General features: G+C 49.3%; 1 protein-coding gene and 1 long non-coding RNA gene across 3 annotated transcripts in view; one reads left to right on the top strand and one right to left on the bottom strand.

Annotated features, from left to right (window-relative positions):
- Nucleotides 1-13,098, top strand: part of LOC140409324 (uncharacterized) — a 33,292-nt gene extending 20,194 nt beyond the window's left edge. Inside the window, exon 2 of the long non-coding RNA XR_011940322.1 lies at nt 12,626-13,098. This is a non-coding gene — a long non-coding RNA (uncharacterized lncRNA). The remainder of the gene's footprint in view (nt 1-12,625) is intronic.
- exoc6b (exocyst complex component 6B) overlaps nt 1-18,931 on the bottom strand; it is an 800,313-nt gene extending 781,382 nt beyond the window's left edge. For both annotated transcript variants that reach the window (XM_072497736.1, XM_072497737.1), the window contains exon 1: nt 18,824-18,931. In XM_072497736.1, coding sequence (XP_072353837.1) covers nt 18,824-18,921 — 98 coding nt within the window. In that variant the 5' untranslated portion in view covers nt 18,922-18,931. The remainder of the gene's footprint in view (nt 1-18,823) is intronic.
- Between the last annotated feature and the right edge of the window lie 3,268 nt (nt 18,932-22,199).

Below are 22,199 nucleotides of genomic sequence, written 5' to 3'. Positions count from 1 at the left end.
TGTTGTTGCAACTGTACAAGGCATTGGTCAGACTGCACCTGGAGCATTGTGCACAGTTTTGGTCCCCTGATTTGAGGAAAGTGTAATGGCATTGGAGGCAGTTCAGAGGAGGTTCACTAGATTGATTCCAGAGAGGAGGGTTCTGTCTTACGAAGAGATTGAGCAGTTTAGACCTATGCTCTCTCGAGTTTAGAAGAATGAGGGGAGATCAAATTGAGGTAAAATGATAAAATGATAAAAGGTATGGAGTGGATGCTTCCACTTGTGGGGCATTCCAGAACGAGAGGTGATAGTCTCAGGATAAGAGGTACCAAATTTAAAATAGAGATGAGGAGAAAGTACTTCCCGCAAAGGGTTGTGAATCTGTGGAATTCGCTACCCCAGAGTGTGGTGGACGCTGGGACTGTCAGTAAATTTGAGGAGTTAGGCAGATTTTTAATTAGTAATGGGTTGAAGGGTTATGAAGAACGGGCAGGACGGTGGCGATGAGGCCACTATGAGATCAGCCATAATTGTATTGAATGGTGGAGCAGGCGCGAGGGGCAAATTGCCTACTCCGAGTTCTTATGTGAAATGAAATGAAATGAAAATCGCTTATTGTCACAAGTAGGCTTCAAATGAAGTTACTGTGAAAAGCCCCTAGTCGTCACATTCCAGCGCATATTCGGGGAGGTTGGTACGGGAATTGAACCGTGCTGCTGGCCTGCCTTGGTCTGCTTTCAAAGCCAGCGATTTAGCCTGGTGCTAAACCAGCCACATTCCACCTTCCAGTTCTTGGTCTGTATCCTTGTAAGTAACAGCACCTCAAGCACAAATCTGGTGTTCTTGATTATTATGGGGATTTCTTGATTAAGAAGGGGGTCAGAGGTTATGGGGAGAAGGCAGGAGAATGGCGATGAAGAACAGATCAGCCATGATCGAATAGCGGAGCAGAATCGACGGGCCGAATGGCCTAATTCTGCTGCTGTATCTTGTGGTCTTATGCAGTAACGTGGAGTTCCACAATTTCAAATTATAAACTCCTGCCTCATCGTTTTAGGCAGGTGTTGGTGATGATTCAGCCATTCCCATTTACAGCTCCTATTGGTGCATCTTTTCTGTCCCATCGCCACCATCATCCCTTTTGTTATTAAACTTCTCCTGCTTTCCATCCTATCACAGACCTATCCTTTTGTTCCCCTCCCCCATCCCTCCCCAACACTTCTGCACCGTAGTTACTTAAAATCTGTTGCATCTCTAACTTATCCCATAGAATCATAGAATTTACAGTGCAGAAGGAACATTTGGCCCATCAAGTCAGCACCGGACCTTGGAAAGAGCACCCCATTTGAGCCCACACTTCCAAACTATCCGCATAACCCAATAACCCCACTTAACCTTTTTTTTTGGACACCAAGGGCAATTTTGGTTTAGCTCAGTGGGCGCCAGCAGCGCGGGTTCAACTCCCATACCAGCTGAGAATTCTGAATTCTTCCTGTGTACCCAAACAGGCGCTGGAATGTGGCGACTAGGGGCTTTTCACAGTAACTTCATTTCAGTGTTAATGTAAGCCTACTTGTGACAATAAAGGTTGTTTATTTATTTCATTTAGCATGGTCAATCCACCTAACCTGTCCATAGAAGATAGAACATACAGTGCAGAAGGAGGCCATTCAGCCCATCGAGTCTGCACCGACCCACTCAAGTCCTTATTTCCACCCTGTCCCCATAATCCAATAACCCCTCCGAACCTTTTTGGACACTAAGGGCAATTTATCATGGCCAATCCACCTAACCTGCACATCTTTGGACTGTGGGAGGAAACCGGAGCACCCGGAGAAAATCCACGCAGACATGGGGAGAACATGCAGACTCCGCACAGACAGTGACCCAAGCCGGGAATCGAACCTGGGACCCTGGAGCTGTGAAGCAACTGTGCCAACCACTGTGCTACCGTGCTGCCCAGTTCTGATGCAAGGTGATCAGCCTGGAACGTTACAAAATTTAAATACTACAGACAATGGAAATCTAAAATAAAAACAGAAAATGTTGGAAATACTTCAGGTCAGACAGCCTCTGTGAATAGATAGCGCTAACTTTTCAGGTTTATGATGACATTGTTCTGACATTTAAATATTCGGCCTGAATCATTAAATCTGCTTCTTTTCCAATGATGTGCCTGACCTGCTGAGTATATCCAGCATTTTCTGGTTTTATTTGAGAATGCAATACGAGTTGGCTGCGTCAGCATGTGCACATCTCGGTGGACTGGCTCAGTTCCTTCAGCTGTTTGCTTACCATTACACTCTCTGCTAAGTGGACAGCATAAAGCAGTGAAAGAATTCACAAGCTGATTAACAGGCCGGGATGTCAATGTGCCTTCATGCTGGTCATATATCAATGCAGAGTGTTACACCACAAACTGCAGGAGGGGGCCACCCACAATCACCACACAACAGTATCCCACTGGAAATCAACACAAAATTCCGAGCCAGTACCCGAGTTTCCCCCCCCCCCCCCCCCCACCCCACCCCTCACTGGGGCTGTCTGGAGTATGGTTCAAATCGTGGACCTCCTGAGTAGAATGTTACCGCTGAGGCACAGGCAGGCTCCAGTTCCATAAGTAAAGATCACCGATCTGATGAGAGATCGGGAAACGGCTGTCCTTGGTTGCTTGGGAATAGATCCGGAGATGGTGTGGGTACTGCACATGGAAAGCCAAAGTTGCTTTGCTGGGGGGGGGGGGGGGGAAGTGCCCATCAAGGGGTGGGACAGTACTACTTTTAATCTAGATTAATACAAACAAGGCAAAACAAGCATTAAGCTCTCACACAGCAGTAATAATAGGTTTTTGGCAAAGGCAGGGCCACAATTATCTGTTGAGACTTGAAAGTGTGCCACTGAAATTAAAACATAAAAGCCTGAGAGTGCAGCACTGCTGTTGAGCATTCCTAAAGCGAATGGTGTAATTTATTCATTAAATGAATGCAGTTGGCACTCAGCCAAGGCGTCACCTCTCTTTAATAAGTGCCATTCCCTCAGCTGTACTCACAACTGAAAGCAGACATTTTCACAAGTTTCTCAATTTTGCTTCAGTTCAAGAAACGTTAATTCAGGCTCGCAAGTTTGTTATTATTTCTATTGGTTTACTGGTCACAAGGTCATCTGCTACACGTTCTTCCTTCAACCAAACTGTAGCATTGCTGTAAAGTGGTCTTGCTCCTTACTGAAGCCATGAAATCGTAACAAAACCTCAGAGCCAACGTCTAAATGCATTCCGGAACAAAGTGGCACCAGGCTACCTCCTCCAGGTTTTCATTTTGTTTCGCTCACGATGAACATAAGGTCCCAACTCTGGCTGAAACACGACAATGAGTATCACTGTCAGTACTCGAAGGCTGTCGCTCTTTCAGATAGACTGCATGTTGTTTGCGAGCACATAGCTCGATCTGGCCTCTGATGAAACCACAGCCCAATCCTTCCACAGCAAAGATCTTCTCTTTTAAGGTGATTCTTAAAGTCTACCTCTTTGACCAAACCGTCACCTGTGACAGTACCTCCTTTGTGACTTGGTCCAATTTTGTTTGGTAATTTTCTTGTGAAATTCCTTGGGATGTTTCACGATTTTAAAGGTGTTATTTAAATGCAAGTTGCGGATTAAGTTCCTGCCTTGAAGTATTCTGTCAATGTCAAATCTTCGTTTTGCTCAGAATTATTTTAAATAATCTTCCCTCATCCACTGAAGACACCAGCTTTTGTTGGATGAGCAATTAATTGGCCTCGGGGTCAAGAGGTTTCAGCTAGGGCAGAAATTCACGGGACGGGCGGTCCTGCTCATTACAGCTAGTCTCCTGCTGGTACACCTGTACATGGTACACCTGTACATGGGAGAATGAAAGGAGCTTTCACTTATACCACGGGGAAATTTTCAACTGTGCCACCTGAAATGTAATTGGATGGGTGGGTTCTACAATTCGCGAGTGATCTTTGGCACCAGATTATGGCCCAGCCAGTTGAAAATTACTTCACAGATCTCTTGAGCACCTCAAACCTGCACTTCTCATTGAGGTGCAGCATCATAATTATAATGGTAACCTCCTATGAGATAAACTTGTCACACTGTAATCCCATCCCCCTTCCACTGCAGCAGCAGCACTGGCAGGAGGGTGTAATTGCAGGTTACAGTTCCATCATAAAATCGGAATTTATAACGGAAATATAAAAGACAATACTTCATCTTGACTATTTGTCATGCTGGCTACATTACTTAGCACTGATTTAAAAAGATATACTGCAAATACACAATTCAGCAAATTCAAAATGTAGGTTTTGCGATACGAGGATCAGGAATGGTTTACAACCCCTATGTGAAAAGTGCTTTCAGTCTTTGTAGAGGCTGCAGTAAATGTTTTGTGAAGTGTCGCTGTAGATCATTTTTAATTGGAGCCTCTCCACAAAGCAGCAAAGTACATCTGCTCTCGAGGGGAGTGGTGTTTGGAAGGTGTGAGTCATAAGCAATAGAGTTCATTCTCTAGGTCTTGAACCAGTTGAGCACAGGGCTGCATGTAGGTCACACAGCCTCTTGTGCCCATTCACATAGTAAGAACAATGCTGGTTTGGAAGGAGTACCCTATTCCCCATCCCAGACAAGTTGATTCTCCCCAGGTTGCAGAACCGAGCGATGGTTCCCTTTAGGTACTTCAGCCAAACCTAGGCAGCAAATGCTAACCGACGAAGTTAGATGTTCCTTCCAAATCTGAATCTGTCCTCAGCCCATCTCCACATGCATGCACTTCCTTGTAGGAATCACTGTTCAGTGATCAGGAACCATCTTCATTGTCTTCCTATGCACAGAGATACTGGAGCCAAATCGAGCTCCAAATAGATAGCTCAGCACACAGCAGAGTGAACCTCCACCAGGGCAGCAGAGAGACTTGCAAAAAGGATTTAAAACTCTTGTACCATTTCTCAACTGTGCTGGTGTGCACTAACCGCAGTCAGATTTCCAGCACTTTTGCTAGGTCAATGATAAAGGAGTTAATAGAACCATAGAATCCCGACTGTACAGAAGGAGGCCATTTGGCCTATCAAGTCTGCTCAAACCCTCTGAAACAACACACTATCTGATTCTCCCGCCCTATCCCCGTTAACACAATTTTTTTCATGGCCAATCCATCTAACCTGCACATCTGTAGACCGTAGGAGGAAACCGGAGCACCTAGAGGAAACCCACGCAGACACGGGGAGGGGGGACGTACAAACTTAACACAGACTGTCACTCGCGGCCAATATTGAACCTGGGTCCCATGCGCTGAGACAGCATTGCTAACCACTATGCCACCTTTAGCTGACAATCCCATGAAAAAAGTATGGAAGCACACATCACCAAACATCCCAATACACTTCACAACTAATGAGCTGCTTCTGAAGTGAAGAAGTCAGTTTTGTAATGCAGGAAATGCACCAAATTTGCTATAACATCTGTGGATAATATTTGACCCGTTATCTGATCAGTTAACATGGATAACATAAACAAAGTACTTGTTTGGGTTTCCCCCGTTTCTCTGCATCTTGGACGAACACCCATTGTTCCAGGTTCCCACAAAAAGCAATGAGATGCACACGCAGATAATAAGCTAATGGCAGTGCTGGCTGTGGAATAATTGCTGGCCAGGAGAGCACCCAGCTCTTCAAGTGGTTGCCATCGGATTGTTTACATTCATCTAAACAAATAGAATGAACTTTAATGTCGGAGCTGAATCACAGCACCTCCTAAAAAGCAGCACTCCTGAAGTCATGCAGTTCTTCAGCCTGAATTGTGTGTAAAAGGTGCAGCTTAAATTTTCAGATCGAGGTGGGGTGTCTACTTCTGAGCAAAACCAAGATTTGACATTGACAGAATGCTTCAAGGCAGGAACTTAATCCGCAACTTGCATTTAAATAACACCGTTAAAATCGGGAAACATCCCAAGGAATTTCACAAGAAAATTACCAAACAAAATTGGACCAAGTCACGAAGGAGGGACTGTCACAGGTGACAGTTTGGTCAAAGAGGTAGACTTTAAGAATCACCTTAAAAGAGAAGAGCCAGGATCCAGACCTTGGAGCCTCAGCAGCTGAAAGCACACTGCCAAAGGTGGAGCAATGAAAATCAGTTGCACAAGACGCCAGAAACGGAGGAGCAGAGATTTTGGAGGGTTGTGGGTTTGGAGGATTACAGTGACAGGGAGGGACGTGACCACAGAATGCTTTGAAAACAAGGATGGGAACTTGTCCAATGTCGATTAGTGAGCACAGGATGATGGGGATTTGGTGTGAATTGGGATAGGGTAGCAGAGTTTTGGATTAGCTGAAGTTTACAAATGGTGCAAAGAAGGAAACCAGCTGGGAGAGCATTGGAATAGGTGAGCTTGAAGGTAACAAATGCATGGATAGGGGTTTCAGCAGATAAGTCGAGGTAGGACTGTTAAGAATATCAGATCAATCGATTAGCAGTAATTGATCTTGCATGTTTTCGGATACGTGTTAAATGCAGGTTTGAATAGGAGACAGATTGAACTCTGTGCTTGCTTGTTGCTGTCTCAGATGGTAATGAGCATTAGCTTCAGACCTCAAAAACACTTAAACCGTTAAAAAGTTTCATATGAGGCTGGTTTAGCACAGGGCTAAAGAGCTGGCTTTTAAAGCAGGCCAAGGCTAGCAGCACGATTCAATTCCCGTACCAGCCTCCCCGAACAGGCGCCGGAATGTGGCGACTAGGGGCTTTTCACAGTAACTTCATTTGAAGCCTACTTGTGACAATAAGCGATTCTCATTTTCATTTCATTTTTTCATTCATTTTACAGAATATTGGGTGGAGACATCCAAGCAAGTAACAGAATAACTACATGCGTCAGTCAGGTTTTTTTGACCTGTGCAGTAATCACCAAGCCAGCAATTGTTTGTGCAGTGAGAGCCCACCGCTGATTTTGTCAAGAGGCACTGTTCAGTAATGTGAGTCATTGAGTGCGGTGCACCACAACTGGGAACGGTGTCCTGCAGGCAGCATCACAGTGAAGCAGTCTGGGAACGGTGTGCTCCCGCAGTCAGCATCACAGTGAAGCAGTCTGGGAACGGTGTCCTGCAGTCAGCATCACAGTGAAGCAGTCTGGGAACGGCGTCCTGCAGTCAGCGTCACAGTGAAGCAGGCTGGGAACGGCGTCCTGCAGTCAGTTCTAGTTGAAAAAAATCAACTGGAAAGCACCAGGATAAGTAAAAGTCAGGGTTAGCGTAATAAAGTAAGGTGCTATGTAATTATTGTTTTTAATATAAATTTAGAGTACCCAATTATTTTTTCCCCATTAAGGGGCAGTTTAATATGGCCAATTCACCTACCCTGCACATCTTTGGGTTGTGGAGTTGAGACCCACGCAGACACGGGGAGAATGTGCAAACTCCACATGGACAGTGACCTGGGGCCGGGATCAAACCCGGATCCTCGGCACTGTGAGGCAGCAGTGCTAACCACAGCACCACATTGCCGCCCAACTGTTAAGTAATTATAAGTCATACAAAGGTAAGTAGATCAAAGTCGAATTAGGCAAGGAGACTAAGTTAAGGTTTAAGACTACGTAATTTGAAAAGTTAGCGAGAAAGAACGTTGAAGTTTAAGGGCAAGATTGAGAAGCCAGAGCCTTCATGAATACTGGAAGAACTTTTTTTACGCAGAGGGTAGTGGGAGTCTGGAATTCGCTGCCTGGGTTGGTGGTGGAGGCGGAGACCCTAAACTCTTTAAAAAGTACCTGGATCTGCACCTTAAGTGTTCTAAGCTACAGGGCTATGGACCAGGTGCAGGAAGGTGGGATTAGAAAGGGCACCTGGGTGTCCTCGGGCTGACATAGACAAGATGGGCCGAATAGCCTCCTGCTGTGCCAAAACTTTTCTATGATTCTATACCCTCAGCCGGTACGGGAATTGAACCAACGCCACTGGCCTCGCTCTGCATCACAAACCAGCTGTCCAGCCAACTGAGCTAAACCTGCTCCCAATTATTCATGACCTTCTCAACCTTGCACCTCACCTGAGGTGTGGTGATCCTCCGGTTAGATCACCACCAGTCAGCTCTCCTCCTCAAAGGGGAAAGCAGCCTATGGTCAGTCATAGTGTAAAGGGTTTAGAGGAGGCAGATTCCTTGAAATGTTTTCAGGAAGCCGCTTTGTCTCAATATGAAGAAGGTACAAGCAGTGCTGGGAACAAAGTCAGTCAGGTGTTTGAGATGGTAGTGGGGGAGCATTTTACTGATAGTGACCACACAACATTACAATTGAAGCTTGTTATGGGAAAGGAAAAAGATGGTCTGCAAAAAACTGTTTTGGAATTGAGGGAAGGCAGATTTTATTAAGTACGGCAGGATCTGGTCAAAGTAGACTGGGAGCGGCTTCTTGTCTGAAAATCTGCAGCAGAGCAATGGAGGCATTCAAAACAAATGGGGAATGTCCAGGCCCAACATGTTCCCTTTAGGGTGAATGCAGAAGCAACAAGTCCAGAGACCTGCAAATGTCCAGAATATTCAGGACCAGACAAAAAAGAAAAGAGGCTTTCAGCAAGTCCAAAAGGAGCAAACCAGCTGAGGCATGAGTATAGAAAGTGCAGGGCAGAACTTAAGAAAGCAATTAAGGGGCATGAAAAAGCACTGGCGGGTGGAATTAGGGAGAACCCCAAGATATTCTAAAAGTACATTATGGGGAAAGAGGATAACCAGGGAAAGAGCAGGGTCCATCTGTGCGTTAAGCCAGGTGACATTAAACACGTATTTCACATCTGTCTTCACTCAGGAAAAGGAAGATGTCGGTACTGAATTCGGGGGAAGTGACTGTGAGGTTCTTGAACAGTTTGACAAATGGAGTGAGGAGGTTAGGGGGGTTTCGGTGGGTTTCAAAGTGGACAAATCCCCAGGTCCAGATGAGTTCTTTCCCAGGCTGCTGTGGGATGCAACGGAGGAAATTACAGGGGCTCTGACCCAAATTCTTTATTCCTCTCTGGTCACAGGAGAGATGCCAGAGGATTGGAGGATAGCTAATGTGCTTCCACTTTTCAAGAAGGGTGATAGAGATAAATCAGGGAATTACAAACCAGTGAGTCTCACATCAGTGGTAGATAAAGTATTGGAGAAAATTCTGAAGGAGAAACTTAATTTCCACTTGGAGAGGCAAGGTTTAATCAGAGATAGGCAGCATAGCTTTGTCAGAGGGAGGTCTTGCCGAACAAATTTGATTCAATTTTTCAGTGGTGATTGGGTGTGTAGATGAGGGTAGCACAATTGATAATAGTTTATTTAGATTTCAGCAAAGCTTTTGATAAGGTCCCACATGGAAGACTGATAAAGAAGTCACAAGCACAAGGCATCCAGGGTAACTTGGCAAGTTGGATCCAAAACTGACGGAGTGTGGTGGTCGAAGGCTGTGTGACTGGAGGCCGGTGTCCAGTGGCGTACCAAAAGGATCTCTTATTGTTTGTGATATATATATATATACACATATATAAACAATATAGATGAGAATGTGGGGTGGTGGGGGTGATATGTTTGCAGATGATACAAAGATTGGCAGGGTGGTTAATAGTGAGGAAGGGGGTCTTAGGTTGCATGAAGATTTGGTCAGATGAGCAGTTCAGTGGCAGATGGAATTTAACCCTGAAACACGAGAGGTGATGCACTTTGGGAGGAGTAACAATGAATGTCAGGAAGCTCAGGAGAACAGAAGGATCTTGGGGTGCTTGTCCACAGATCCCGGAATGCAACAGGACAGGTTAATGTGGTTAAGAAGGCATATGGGACACTTGCTATTGTCAGTCATGGCAGAGATTCTAAGAGCAGGGAGGTTATGTTGGAGGTGTGCAAAACTTTGGCTAGGCCACAACTGTGTTCAGTTCTGGTCACCTCACTGTAGGAAGGATGTGATTGAACTGGAAGGGGTGCAGAGGAGATTCACCAGGATGTTGCCTGGGATGGAGCATTTGAGCTATGAAGAGAGGCTGGTTAGGCTGGGGTTGTTTTCTTTAGAGCAGAGAAGCCTGTGGGGGGACCTGATTGAGGTGTATAAAATTGTGAAGGGTTTGGACAGAGTGGATAGGAAGCAGCTGTTCCCCTAAGTTGAACGGTCAATAACAAGGGGGCATAACATTAAATGGTGAGGGGCAGGAAATTTAGAGAGGGTTGAGGAAAATGTTTTCACCCTACGTGTAGGAGGAGTCTGGAATGCTCTGCCTGGGAAGGTAAGAGAGGCAGCAAGTCTCACAACCTTTAACAAAAAAAGCTGCAGTCCAGGTTCCCTACAAGGCCCCACTTGTGCCAGTTTGCTGCACAAAGGCCTTGGTCAGTGTGGAAACAGCTGAAGAGTACCCGTACCCAATGTTGGGGTGACAGGTTGAAGCCAGGTGGGTGGGCTGTGTGATCTGTGATGAGAAAGTGGATTTTAATGGTGGCATGCTGGTTCTAATCCTGCTGCTGCAGGGCTTCTGCTGTTATTCCTAGGCACGGTGGTCTTAGCCATTCAGCCTGGCGTAATAGGTGGCAAGCTGCCGGTGGATCGGTGAGATCTCTGTGTAGCAGCAGCTTGGGTTGATGAAGACCTTCTTCGGGAGCTTTCCTGTTGCCATCTCCCTCCTTATGGTGAGGTGGCGGAATATTGCTCAGAATTGGGAGCCGGAGAGTTGAGTCAATCGGGGGGCAACCGAGATGATAAGCAATTTTGTGTTGAGCTGGGTACCTGCAAGACTGGTGTGGGATGGGTTGTACTCTGGTATTCAGCACTCTGCAGTCGAATAGATGACAGCACGAGCTGAGGTCCTTACTGTTTGAGCATCTGAACCTCATGAAGAGCCAGCAAGTTTACTGACCCTTGCTGCTGTCTTGCTCAAATGTTTTTTTTTGTATAGGCAAGTCTAAAAGGCAGCCCAAGTCCTTTGCTCTATGAAACAGGATTGGGATAGTTACTCAACAAAAAATGGAAGTCATTCAGCCCATCATGGCTTTTGCCAGCTCTTTGAAAGAGCTAACCAATTGATCCCATCTCCCCTATCATACGCTTTCCCAACAAGCCTGCAATTTCATCCTCATCAAATATTTATCCAACTCCCCTTGGGAGTTACTGTTCAATCTGCTTCCACCACCCTTTCAGGCAGTTTATTCAAGATCGTAGCAAATTGGCATTTTGCAATTTCACCTCCCACCAGCAAGCCTGTTGCAAATCAACCCGAGCAGTAAGAGGACATGAGAATTCATAGCGGAATTATAAAAATAAGGATCGCATGGCTCTGAAATTATGGGCTGAATCATGCTGTGTGCCCTGATCCAATTTTAACGGCTGCCCTCTGGCCGCTACTTTACCTGAAGAGAACACTTGGATTTCCTCCCGATGTGAAATGCTCAACAGTTTACCCAACATATGTCTGGCTGGTGGGACAGCAAGCGGCTCTGCTTGACCACAGCATCAGAAACAGCCCAGCATGCTCACGAAGGTCGATAAACAGATTTAAAGTGAATGGTTAAAAAAACCAGAGAAGGCAAGAGATAATCTATTCCCTTTCCTTCAGTTCTGATAAACGGCATTTGTCCTGACATGTTAAGTTTGCACAACGGCAAGCACGGCAAACCTCACAGCGCCAGTGACCCGGGTTCAATTTCAACCTTGGGTGACTATGTGGAGTTTGCACTTTCTACCGTGTCTGCTTGGGTTTCCTCCGGTGCTCCTGTTTCCTCCCACAGTCCAAAGATGTGCAGGTCAGGTGAATTGGCCATGATAAATTGCCCCTTGGTGTCCAGGGATGTACAGGTTATGATATGGACATAGGGCAGGGGAGTGAGCTTCAGCAGGGTGCTCTTTGAGAGGGAGCAGACTTAATGGGTCGATTGGCCTCCTTCTGCACAGTAGGAATTCTATGTTTCTCTGGTTCTATTTCTCTCTTCACAGATGCTGCCTTCCCTGTGCAGTATTACCGGGATTTACAGCGATATTTCTGATTTCCAGCATCCACAGAATTTGCTTTTTTATAAGGAAAACATTTTTTACGAGGGTACCAATGCCCAATGTTGGGGTGACAGGTTGAAGCCAGGCGGGCGGGCTGTGATGAGGAAGTGGATTTTAATGGTGGTACGCTGGTTCTAATCCTGCTGCTGCAGGGCCTCTCCTGCTATTCCAGCAAGTTAGGATTTGGAATGCACTGCCTGAGAATGTGGTGGATATACATTCAATAGGAGTGTTCAAAGAGAAGTTGGATAAATACTTGAAGGAGAAATAATTGCAGAGATAATGGGAAAGACAGGGATAATGGGAAAGAATGGGTGAATGCTGGATTGCTCTTCAAAGTGCTCGCACAGACGAGATGGTAAACTCACTGTGTGGAGTTTGCACTTTCTCCCCGTGTCCGCGTGGGCTTCCTCCGGGTGCTCCCGGTTTCCTCCCATGGTCCAAAAGGTGTGCAGGTTAGGTGGATTGGCCATACTAAAATTGCCCCTTAGTGTCCAAGGATGTGTAGGTTAGGTGGGGCTACGGGCGATAGGGTGGAGGAGAGGGACTAGGTAGGGTGCTCTTTCAGAGGTTTGGTGCAGACCCGATGGGCTGAATGGCCTCCTTCTGCACTGTTATAATTCTATGGTTCTTTGCTCCAGATGCACATCATTCAGCTATTTGGAATGTGGTCCTCAACTTGAAGCAACCAACATTGACCAGGACACCGGATAGAACTATTTCGTCCAATCATACTGAGGGATCTTGTGTCCACCAGAGAGAACAGACAAGCCACTCGCAGTTGAACATTACTTGCAAAAACACCACTTCAGACAGTGCAGCACTCCTTCAGCACTGCATCGCAAATGTCAGCCAGGATTCTAGAGTGGGACTTGAACGCACAACCTTCTGACTTGAAGGCGAGAGTGTGTTACCACTGAGCCAAGGCTGACACTTTGTCAGAAATCCTAAATTACGTGCCCAGCAACAGTGAAGGGCTGGCTACACATGTCCAAGTTAGGATAACAAGCGGCCTTGATGATGTTGTTATGATTTGCGCTTGTTGGTCACGGCCACAAGGATGAGTTAAAGTAACCTTGGTGAGATGCTGCTGATTAAAGAGGTTACACAGTCATTCTGGTAGGGGTTTTCACATACCCTTTTCGGTCATTCATGACTATGTGTTTGCAGCACAATTTGTACACGGGATGGCTGTGAGCAAAAGAAGGAATGTCTGCCGAAGATCTCTCTATACACAAAGTCAGCATCTTTTTAACAGGATGAGTTGACAATTTCTGGGGTGGGAGAAGCAGGTCACAGTCCGTGCACTGTGACAAGGCTTCCCAACATGAGCAATAGCAGTGACACAAGCACCGAATTGTTCACTACTTTACCATTATCTGGCAAGAGTTGCCGGTGCTCACCATGATTTGCAGGAAAATATCAACAAACTAACCAACCCCCCCGCCTCCCCACATTAAAAGGAGCTACCAACTCCAATTCACAGTGTGGGTAAATTTTAGAGTTAGTGGAAGTACAGTCCTATTTTATCACACTTCTAACAAGGGCAGTTCAGAATTACTCTCGTCAAAGGCCCAACTTCAATATCGCTCACATTGTCCAGTTATTAGTAGCAGTCCAGTGGATAGAGTCAATCAGGGGAATGGGGAGGGTATAAGAACATAAGAACTCAGTGCAGGAGTAGGCCATCTGCCCCACGAGCCTGCTCCGCCATTCAATGAGATCATTGTGGACTCAGCTCCACTTTCCGGCCCGAACACCATAACCCTTAATCCTTTATTCTTCAAAAAACTATCTATCTTTATCTTAAAAGCGTTTAATGAAGGAGCCTCAACTGCTTCACCGGGCAAGGAATTCCATAGATTCACAACCCTTTGGGTGAAGGAGTTTCCTTCTAAAAACTCAGTCCTAAATCTACTTCCCCTTATGCCCCCTAGTTCTGCTTTCACCCGCCAGTGGATACAACCTGCCCGCATCTATCCTATCTATTCCCTTCATAATTTTATATATTTCTATAAGATCCCCCCGCCCCCCCGCATCCTTTTAAATTCCAACAAGTACTGTCGCAGTCTACTCAACCTCTCCTCGTAATCCAACCCCTTCTGCTCTGGAATTAAGCGAGTGAATCTCCTCTGCACACCCTCAGCACCAGTACATCCTTTCTCAGGTAAGGAGACCAAACTGAACACAATACTCCAGGTGTGGCCTCACTGACACCGTATACAATTGCAGCATAACCTCCCTAGTCTTAAACTCCATCCCTCTAGCAATGAAGGACAAAATTCCATTTGCCTTCTAATCACCTGTTGCACCTGTAAACCAACGTTTTGCGACTCATGCATTAGCACACCCAGGTCTCTCTGCATTGCAGCATGTTTTAATATTTTATCATTTAAATAAATAATCCCTTTTGCTGTTATTCCTACCAAAATGTATAAAATCACATTTGTCAACATTGTATTCCATCTGCCAGACCCTAGCCCATTCACTTAACTATCCAAATCCCTCTGCAGACTTCCGGTATCCTCTGCACTTTTTGCTTTACCACTCATCTTGGTGTCGTCTGCAAACCTGGACACACTGCACTTGCTCCCCAACTCCAAATCATCTATGTAAATTGTGAACAATTGTGGGGCCCAACACTGATCCCGGAGGGCCACCACTAGCTACTGACTGCCAACCAGAGAAAAACCCATTAATCCCCACTCTTTGCTTTCTATTAATTAACCAATCCTCTATCCATGCTACTATTTTGCTCTTAATGCCATGCATCTTTATCTTATGCAGCAACCTTTTGTGTGGCACCTTGTCAAAAGCGTTCTGGAAATCCAGATATACCACATCCATTGGCTCCCCATTATCTACCGCACTGGTAATGTCCTGAAATAATTCCACTAAATTAGTTAGGCACGACCTGCTCTTTATGAACCCATGCTACGTCTGCGCAATGGGGCAATTTCAGTCCAGATGCCTCGCTATTTCTTCCTTGATGAAAGATTCCAGCATCTTATCTACTACCGAAGTTAAGCTAACTGGCCTATAATTACCCGCTTTCTGCCTACTTCCTTTTTTAAACAGTGGTGTCACGTTTGCTAATTTCCAATCCACCAGGACCAACCCAGAGTCTAGTGAATTTTGGTAAATTATCACTAGTGCATTTGTAATTTCCCTAGCCAATTCTTTTAGCAATCTGGGATGCATTCCATCAAGGCAAGGAGACTTGTCTACCTTTAGCCCCATTAGCTTGCCCATCACTACCTCCTTAGTGATAACAATTATCTCAAGGTCCTCACCTGTCATAGCCTCATTTCCATCAGTCATTGGCATGTTACTTGTGTCTTCCACTGTGAAGACCGACCCAAAAAACCTGTTCAATCACTCAGCCATTTCCTCATCTCCCATTATTAAATCTCCCGTCTCATCCTCTGAAGGACCAATATTTACCTTAGCCACTCTTTTTGTTTTATATATTTGTAGAAACTTTTATTATCTGTTTTTATATTCTGAGCAAGTTCACTCTCATAATCTATCTTGCTCGTCTTTATAGCGTTTTTTAGTAGCTTTCTGTTGCCCCCTAAAGATTTCCCAGGCCTCTAGTCTCCCACTAATCTTTGCCACTTTGTATGCTATTTCCTTCAATTTGATACTCGCCCTTATTTCCTTAGGTATCCACAGTCGATTTTCCCTCTTTCTACCGTCCTTCCTTTTTTTTTGTTATGATGTGGAGATGCCGGCGTTGGACTGGGGTGAGCACAGTAAGAAGTCTTACAACACCAGGTTAAAGTCCAACAGGTTTGTTTCGATGTCACTAGCTTTTGGAGCGCTGCTCCTTCCTCAGGTGGTATAAACCTTTGCTGAGCACTGTGAAAAATCGCTTGGCAGATTCTCCACTGTTCCTCAACTGTTGCACCATAAAGTCTTTGCTCCCAGCCTACCTTAGCTAGCTCTTCTCCCATCCCTTTGTAATCTCCTTTGTTTCAGCACAAAACACGAGTAAATGAGGGGTCGGTCTTGGCGGGAAACGAGGGGTCGGTCGGGGGGGGGGGGGGGGGGGGACGAGGGGTCGGTCGGGGGGGGGGGGAAACGAGGGGTCCGTCGGGGGGGGGAAACGAGGGGTCCGTCGGGGGGGGGGAAACGAGGGGTCCGTCCGGGGGGGGGAAACGAGGGGTCCGTCGGGGGGGGGGAAACGAGGGGTCCGTCGGGGGGGGGAAACGAGGGGTCCGTCGGGGGGGGGAAACGAGGGGTCCGTCGGGGGGGGGAAACGAGGGGTCCGTCGGGAGGGGGGAAACGAGGGGTCCGTCGGGGGGGGGGGAAACGAGGGGTCCGTCGGGGGGGGAAACGAGGGGTCCGTCGGGGGGGGGAAACGAGGGGTCCGTCGGGGGGGGGAAACGAGGGGTCCGTCGGGGGGGGAAACGAGGGGTCAGTCGGGGGAGGAAACGAGGGGTCGGTCGGGGGGGGAAAACGAGGGGTCGGTCGGGGGGGGAAAACGAGGGGTCGGTCGGGGGGGGAAAACGAGGGGTCGGTCGGGGGGGGAAAACGAGGGGTCGGTCGGGGGGGGAAAACGAGGGGTCGGTCGGGGGGGGAAAACGAGGGGTCGGTCGGGGGGGAAACGAGGGGTCGGTCGGGGGGGGAAACGAGGGGTCCGTCGGGGGGGGAAACGAGGGGTCCGTCGGGGGGGGGAAACGAGGGGTCCATCGGGGGGGGAAACGAGGGGTCCGTCGGGGGGGGAAACGAGTGGTCGGTCGGGGGGGGAAACGAGTGGTCGGTCGGGGGGGGAAACGAGGGGTCGGTCGGGGGGGGGAAACGAGGGGTCGGTCGGGGGGGGGAACGAGGGGTCCGTCGGGGGGGGAACGAGGGGTCCGTCGGGGGGGGAAACGAGGGGTCGGTCGGGGGGGGAAACGAGGGGTCAGTCGGGGGGAAACGAGGGATTGGACAGGGAAATGGGGAGCGGGGGGTTGGGGATGGGGAGGGGGGGGTCGGGGATGAATAGGGGGGTCGGGGATGAATAGGGGGTGTCGGGGAGGGGGGAGTCGGGGATGAATATGGGAGGGGTCGGGGAAGGGGGGTCGGGGAAGGGGAGGGGGGGTCAGGGATGGGGAGGGGGGGGTCGGGGATGGGGAGGGGGGGGTCGGGGAAGGGGAGGGGGGGGTCGGGGAAGGGGAGGGTGGGGTCGGGGAAGGGGAGGGGGGGGTCGGGGAAGGGGAGGTGGGGGTCGGGGAAGGGGAGGGGGGGGTCGGGGATGAATATGGGGGGAGTCGGGGATGGGGAGGGGGGGGTCGGGGATGGGGAGGGGGGGGGTCGGGGATGGGGAGGGGGGGGGTCGGGGATGGGGAGGGGGGGTCGGGGATGGGGAGGGGGGGGTCGGGGAAGGGGGGGTCGGGGAAGGGGGGGGTCGGGGGAAGGGGGGGGTCGGGGAAGGGAAGGGGGGGTCGGGGAAGGGGAGGGGGGGTCGGGGATGGGGAGGGGGGGGTCGGGGATGGGGAGGGGGGGGTCGGGGAAGGGGAGGGGGGGTCGGGGATGAATATGGGGGGAGTCGGGGATGGGGAGGGGGGGGTCGGGGATGGGGGGGGGGGTCGGGGATGGGGAGGGGGGTCGGGGAAGGGGAGGGGGGATGGGGAGGGGGGTCGGGGAAGGGGGGAGTCGGGGAAGGGGGGAGTCGGGGAAGGGGGGAGTCGGGGAAGGGGGGGTCGGGGCAGGGGGGTCGGGGAAGGGGAGGGGGGGTCGGGGATGGGGAGGGGGGGTCGGGGAAGGGGAGGGGGGGTCGGGGAAGGGGAGGGGGGGTCGGGGAAGGGGAGGGGGGGTCGGGGAAGGGGAGGGGAGTCGGGGATGGGGAGGGGGGTCGGGGAAGGGGAGAGGGGGGTCGGGGAAGGGGAGGGGGGGTCGGGGATGGGGAGGGGGGGGTCGGGGATGGGGAGGGGGGGGTCGGGGATGGGGAGGGGGGGGTCGGGGAAGGGGAGGGGGGGTCGGGGATGGGGAGGGGGGGTCGGGGAAGGGGAGGGGGGGTCGGGGAAGGGGAGGGGGGGGTCGGGGATGGGGAGGGGGGGGTCGGGGAAGGGGAGGGGGGGTCGGGGAAGGGGAGGGGGGGTCGGGGATGGGGAGGGGGGAGTCGGGGATGAATATGGGGGGAGTCGGGGAGGGGGGGGTCGGGGATGGGGAGGGGGGGGGAGTGATGGAGGGGGGGGGAGTGATGGAGGGGGGGGTGATGGAGGGGGGGGTGATGGAGGGGGGGGGTGATGGAGGGGGGGGGTGATGGAGGGGGGGGGAGTGATGGAGGGGGGGAGTGATGGAGGGGGGGTGATGGAGGGGGGGGGAGTGATGGAGGGGGGGGAGTGATGGAGGGGGGGTGATGGAGGGGGGGGGAGTGATGGAGGGGGGGGGAGTGATGGAGGGGGGGGGGAGTGATGGAGGGGGGGGGAGTGATGGAGGGGGGGAGTGATGGAGGGGGGGAGTGATGGAGGGGGGGGGGGGAGTGATGGAGGGGGGGAGTGATGGAGGGGGGGGGAGTGATGGAGGGGGGGGGAGTGATGGAGGGGGGGAGTGATGGAGGGGGGGGGAGTGATGGAGGGGGGGGAGTGATGGAGGGGGGGGAGTGATGGAGGGGGGGGAGTGATGGAGGGGGGGGTGATGGAGGGGGGGGGAGTGATGGAGGGGGGGGAGTGATGGAGGGGGGGGGAGTGATGGAGGGGGGGGAGTGATGGAGGGGGGGGGGGAGTGATGGAGGGGGGGGGGAGTGATGGAGGGGGGGGGGGAGTGATGGAGGGGGGGGGAGTGATGGGGTGTCCCTCCGACCCGGTGGGGAAGGGTCTCCTCCTCTGTGTGCGCTCCCCGCGGCCCCTTACCGCAGTGTGGGCCCGATGCACGCCGAGTCGGTGCTCTCGATCTCCCGCAGGATGCGCTCGTGCTCCGACGCCGTCTCCAAACTTTCCGCCTCCGCCATCTTGCTGACTTTAATTTTACGTCTGGACGTGTGACGTTCCGGGGAGGGGGCGTGTCACTGTGCCGCCAGGCCCGCCGGGAAGTGTAGTCCGCGTTTCTGACCCCAGGCGCCGTTGCCGACTCAACACGGAGCCCCCTTGTGGCAGCGGCTGGTATCTGACCCTCAATCACCCCCTTCCTTTTCGTTGACTGAAGTGTTCTCCAGAGTGACTGAGTGAAGCCACTTCGTTAAAGGTAATTCGAGGTGGACAGCAATGAAATTAATAATAATCTTTATTAGTGTCACAAGTAGGCTTACATTAACACTGCAATGAAGTTACTGTGAAAAGCCTCTAGTCCCCACATTCCGGCGCTTGTTCGGGTACACAGAGGGAGAATTCAGAATGTCCAATTCACCTAACAGCATGTCTTTCGGGACTTGTGGGAGGAAACCAGACCATCCGGAGCAAACCCACGCAGACACAGGGAGAACGTGCAGACTCCGCACAGACAGTGACCCGAGGCTGGAATCGAGCCCAGATCTCTGGTGCTGTGAAGCAACAGTGCTAACCACCGAGCTACCATGCTGCCCGACTGCATGTGCACTCTCATTGGGGAAGGAGGCTCATTCTCCATCCAACAATCAGACAGACCAGTTCTATCTATGATCCGAGCCGCAGAGCCCTTTTCGATCTAACATTTAGAGCCACAGCAGATTACAGATATTCTCCTCTAAAAGACGTAATTTAGTGCCTTCGCTGAACCAGGAAGAGAAGATTTCCAGATTTGGTCTCCTCAGAAGGTATTGTGTGGTAACTATTAACTGGATTTGACCTATGGAGATATTAACTTGCATGTTGCATGGAAAAGGAGTGTCTCAGGGAGTTCAGGGAACGTGGATATATTTTCGGAACAAGAGTTAACTTCAGATGAAATGGTGTGTTAGTTATTCATATACTTAAGTGTCATGGTGATATTTGTTAAAAAGTTCATAAGTTCATCAGATATAGGAGCAGAATTAGGCCATTTGGCCCATCGAATCTGCTCTGCCATTCAATCATGGCTGATATATTCCTGCTATCTATAATGTTACGGGCCAAGAGCTCGATTGCAAAATCAGCCCCAGAACACATGATCTAGGAGCGGGAGTAGGCAATTTAGCCTTCCGAGCCTAACACCCTCAATGGGATCATGGCTGATCCCATCCTGGCCTCAACTCCACCGTCCTGCCTGTTCTCCATCACCCTTCAACTCATTACCAATTAAAAATCTGTCTAACTCCTCCTTAAATTTACTAACTATCCCTGCATCCACCGCACTCTGGGGTAGCGAATTCCATAGATTCACAACCCTTTGGGAGAAATAGTTTTTCCTCAAATCTGTTTGAAATGAGCTACCTCTTCTTCTAAGATTATGACCTCTCATTTTGGAATGCCCCACAAGAGGAAGCATCAGCTCCACGTCTACTTTATCCAGACCTTTTAGCATCTCATATGCCTCAATTGGACCTCCCCTCATTTGTTTAAACTCTAAAGAATATAGGCCCAAACTGTTCAATCTCTCATCATACGACAAACCCTTCATCTCTGGAATCAATCTAGTGAACCTCCTCTGAACTACATTTTTCCTCAAATAAGGGGACCAAAACTGTGCACAATAATATAGGTGCGGTCTTATCAATGCCTTGTATAGTTGCAACAACACTTCCTTACCTTAAACTCAATTCCTTTTGCTATAAATGGCAACATTCCATTTGCTTTCCTTATTACCCGCTGCACCTGCATGCTCGTTTTCTGTGACTCATGCACTAGGACACCCAGATCCCTCTGTATCGGAGCACCCCGAAGTCTCTCGCCATTTAGACAATAGGTTGCCTTTCAATCTTTTGACCAAAATACATGACCTCACACTTATCCATGTTAATTTCCATCTGCCACATTTTGGCCCACTCGCCTAACCTATCTATATCCATTTGTAAGGTTCTTATTTCCTCATTGCAACTTACTGTCCCACCTATTTTTGTGTCATCTGCAAATTTGGCTATAGATCCTTCTATCCAAGTAGTAAATGTAGACCGAACCCTGTGGCTTCCCACTAGTTACATTTTGCCATCCAGAAAACGACCCACTTACCCTGACTCTCTGTCTCCTGTCCATCAGCCAGTCTTCTATCCAAGCTAATAAATTACCCCAAATCCCAAGTGATCTCACCTTGTGAATTAACCTTCTGTGTGGCACCTTATCAAACACCTTCCGGAAGTCCAGACATACTACATCTACAGGATCCCCATTAGCTACTTTGCTTGTTATATCTTCGAAGAACTCAAGCAAATTAGTCAAACATGATTTGCCCTTCATAAAACCATGCTGACTCTGATGGCTAGCGCTTTGGCTTTCCAAATGTCTTGATATTACATCCTTGATAATTGATTCGAACAATTTTGCAACAACAGATGTTAAACTAACTGGTCTGTAATTTCCCACATTCTGCCTCCCTCCCTTTTTGCATTACTTAGCATTTTTCCAATCCACTGGAACATTTCAAGCCCTGGGGACTTGTCTGCCCTCAATCCCAAGAGTTTGTTGAGTATTATTTCCCTATTGAATCAGATTATTCCAGGTTCCACCCTTTCTATTGCCTCTGAATTGCCTGTTCGTATAGGAATGTTACTAGTGTCCTCCACCATGAAAACTGAGGCAAAGTATTGATTCAGCATCTCTGCCATTTCTGTGTTCCCCACTATCAACTCACCAGTTTCATCTTCCAAGGGGCCAACATTCACCTTAGCGACTCTTCCCTTTTATGTACCTGTAGAAGCTTTTGCTATCCTTTTCGATATTCTGTGTGTTTTTATTTTGTAATTTACCTCAGCTTTTTTAATTACTTTTTTAGTATCCCTTTGTTTATGTTTGAAAGTTTCCCAATCTTCCAGTCTGCCACTGGCCTTTGCAATATGATATAACTTGGATTTTGTCTTTATAGAACATACAGTGCAGTAGGAGGCTATTCGGCCCATCGAGTCTGCACCGACCCACTTCAGCCCTCACTTCCACCCTATCGCCGTAACCCAATAACCCTTCCTAAACATTTTGGACACTAAGGGCAATTTAGCATGGCCAATCCACCTAACCTGCGGGAGGAAACCGGAGCACCCGGAGGAAATCCACGCAGACACGGGGAGAACGTGCAGACTCCGCACAGACAGTGACCCAGCGGGGAATAGAACCTGGGACCCTGGCGCTGTGAAGCCACAGTGCTAGCCACTTGTGCTACCGTGCTGCCCTTATAATGTCCTTGACC

Source organism: Scyliorhinus torazame, chromosome 3, assembly GCF_047496885.1.
Source record: "Scyliorhinus torazame isolate Kashiwa2021f chromosome 3, sScyTor2.1, whole genome shotgun sequence".
Classification (NCBI taxonomy): domain Eukaryota; kingdom Metazoa; phylum Chordata; class Chondrichthyes; order Carcharhiniformes; family Scyliorhinidae; genus Scyliorhinus; species Scyliorhinus torazame.
The sequence above is the reverse complement of the archived record's forward strand: the minus strand, read 5'-3'. Positions and strand labels throughout refer to the sequence as shown.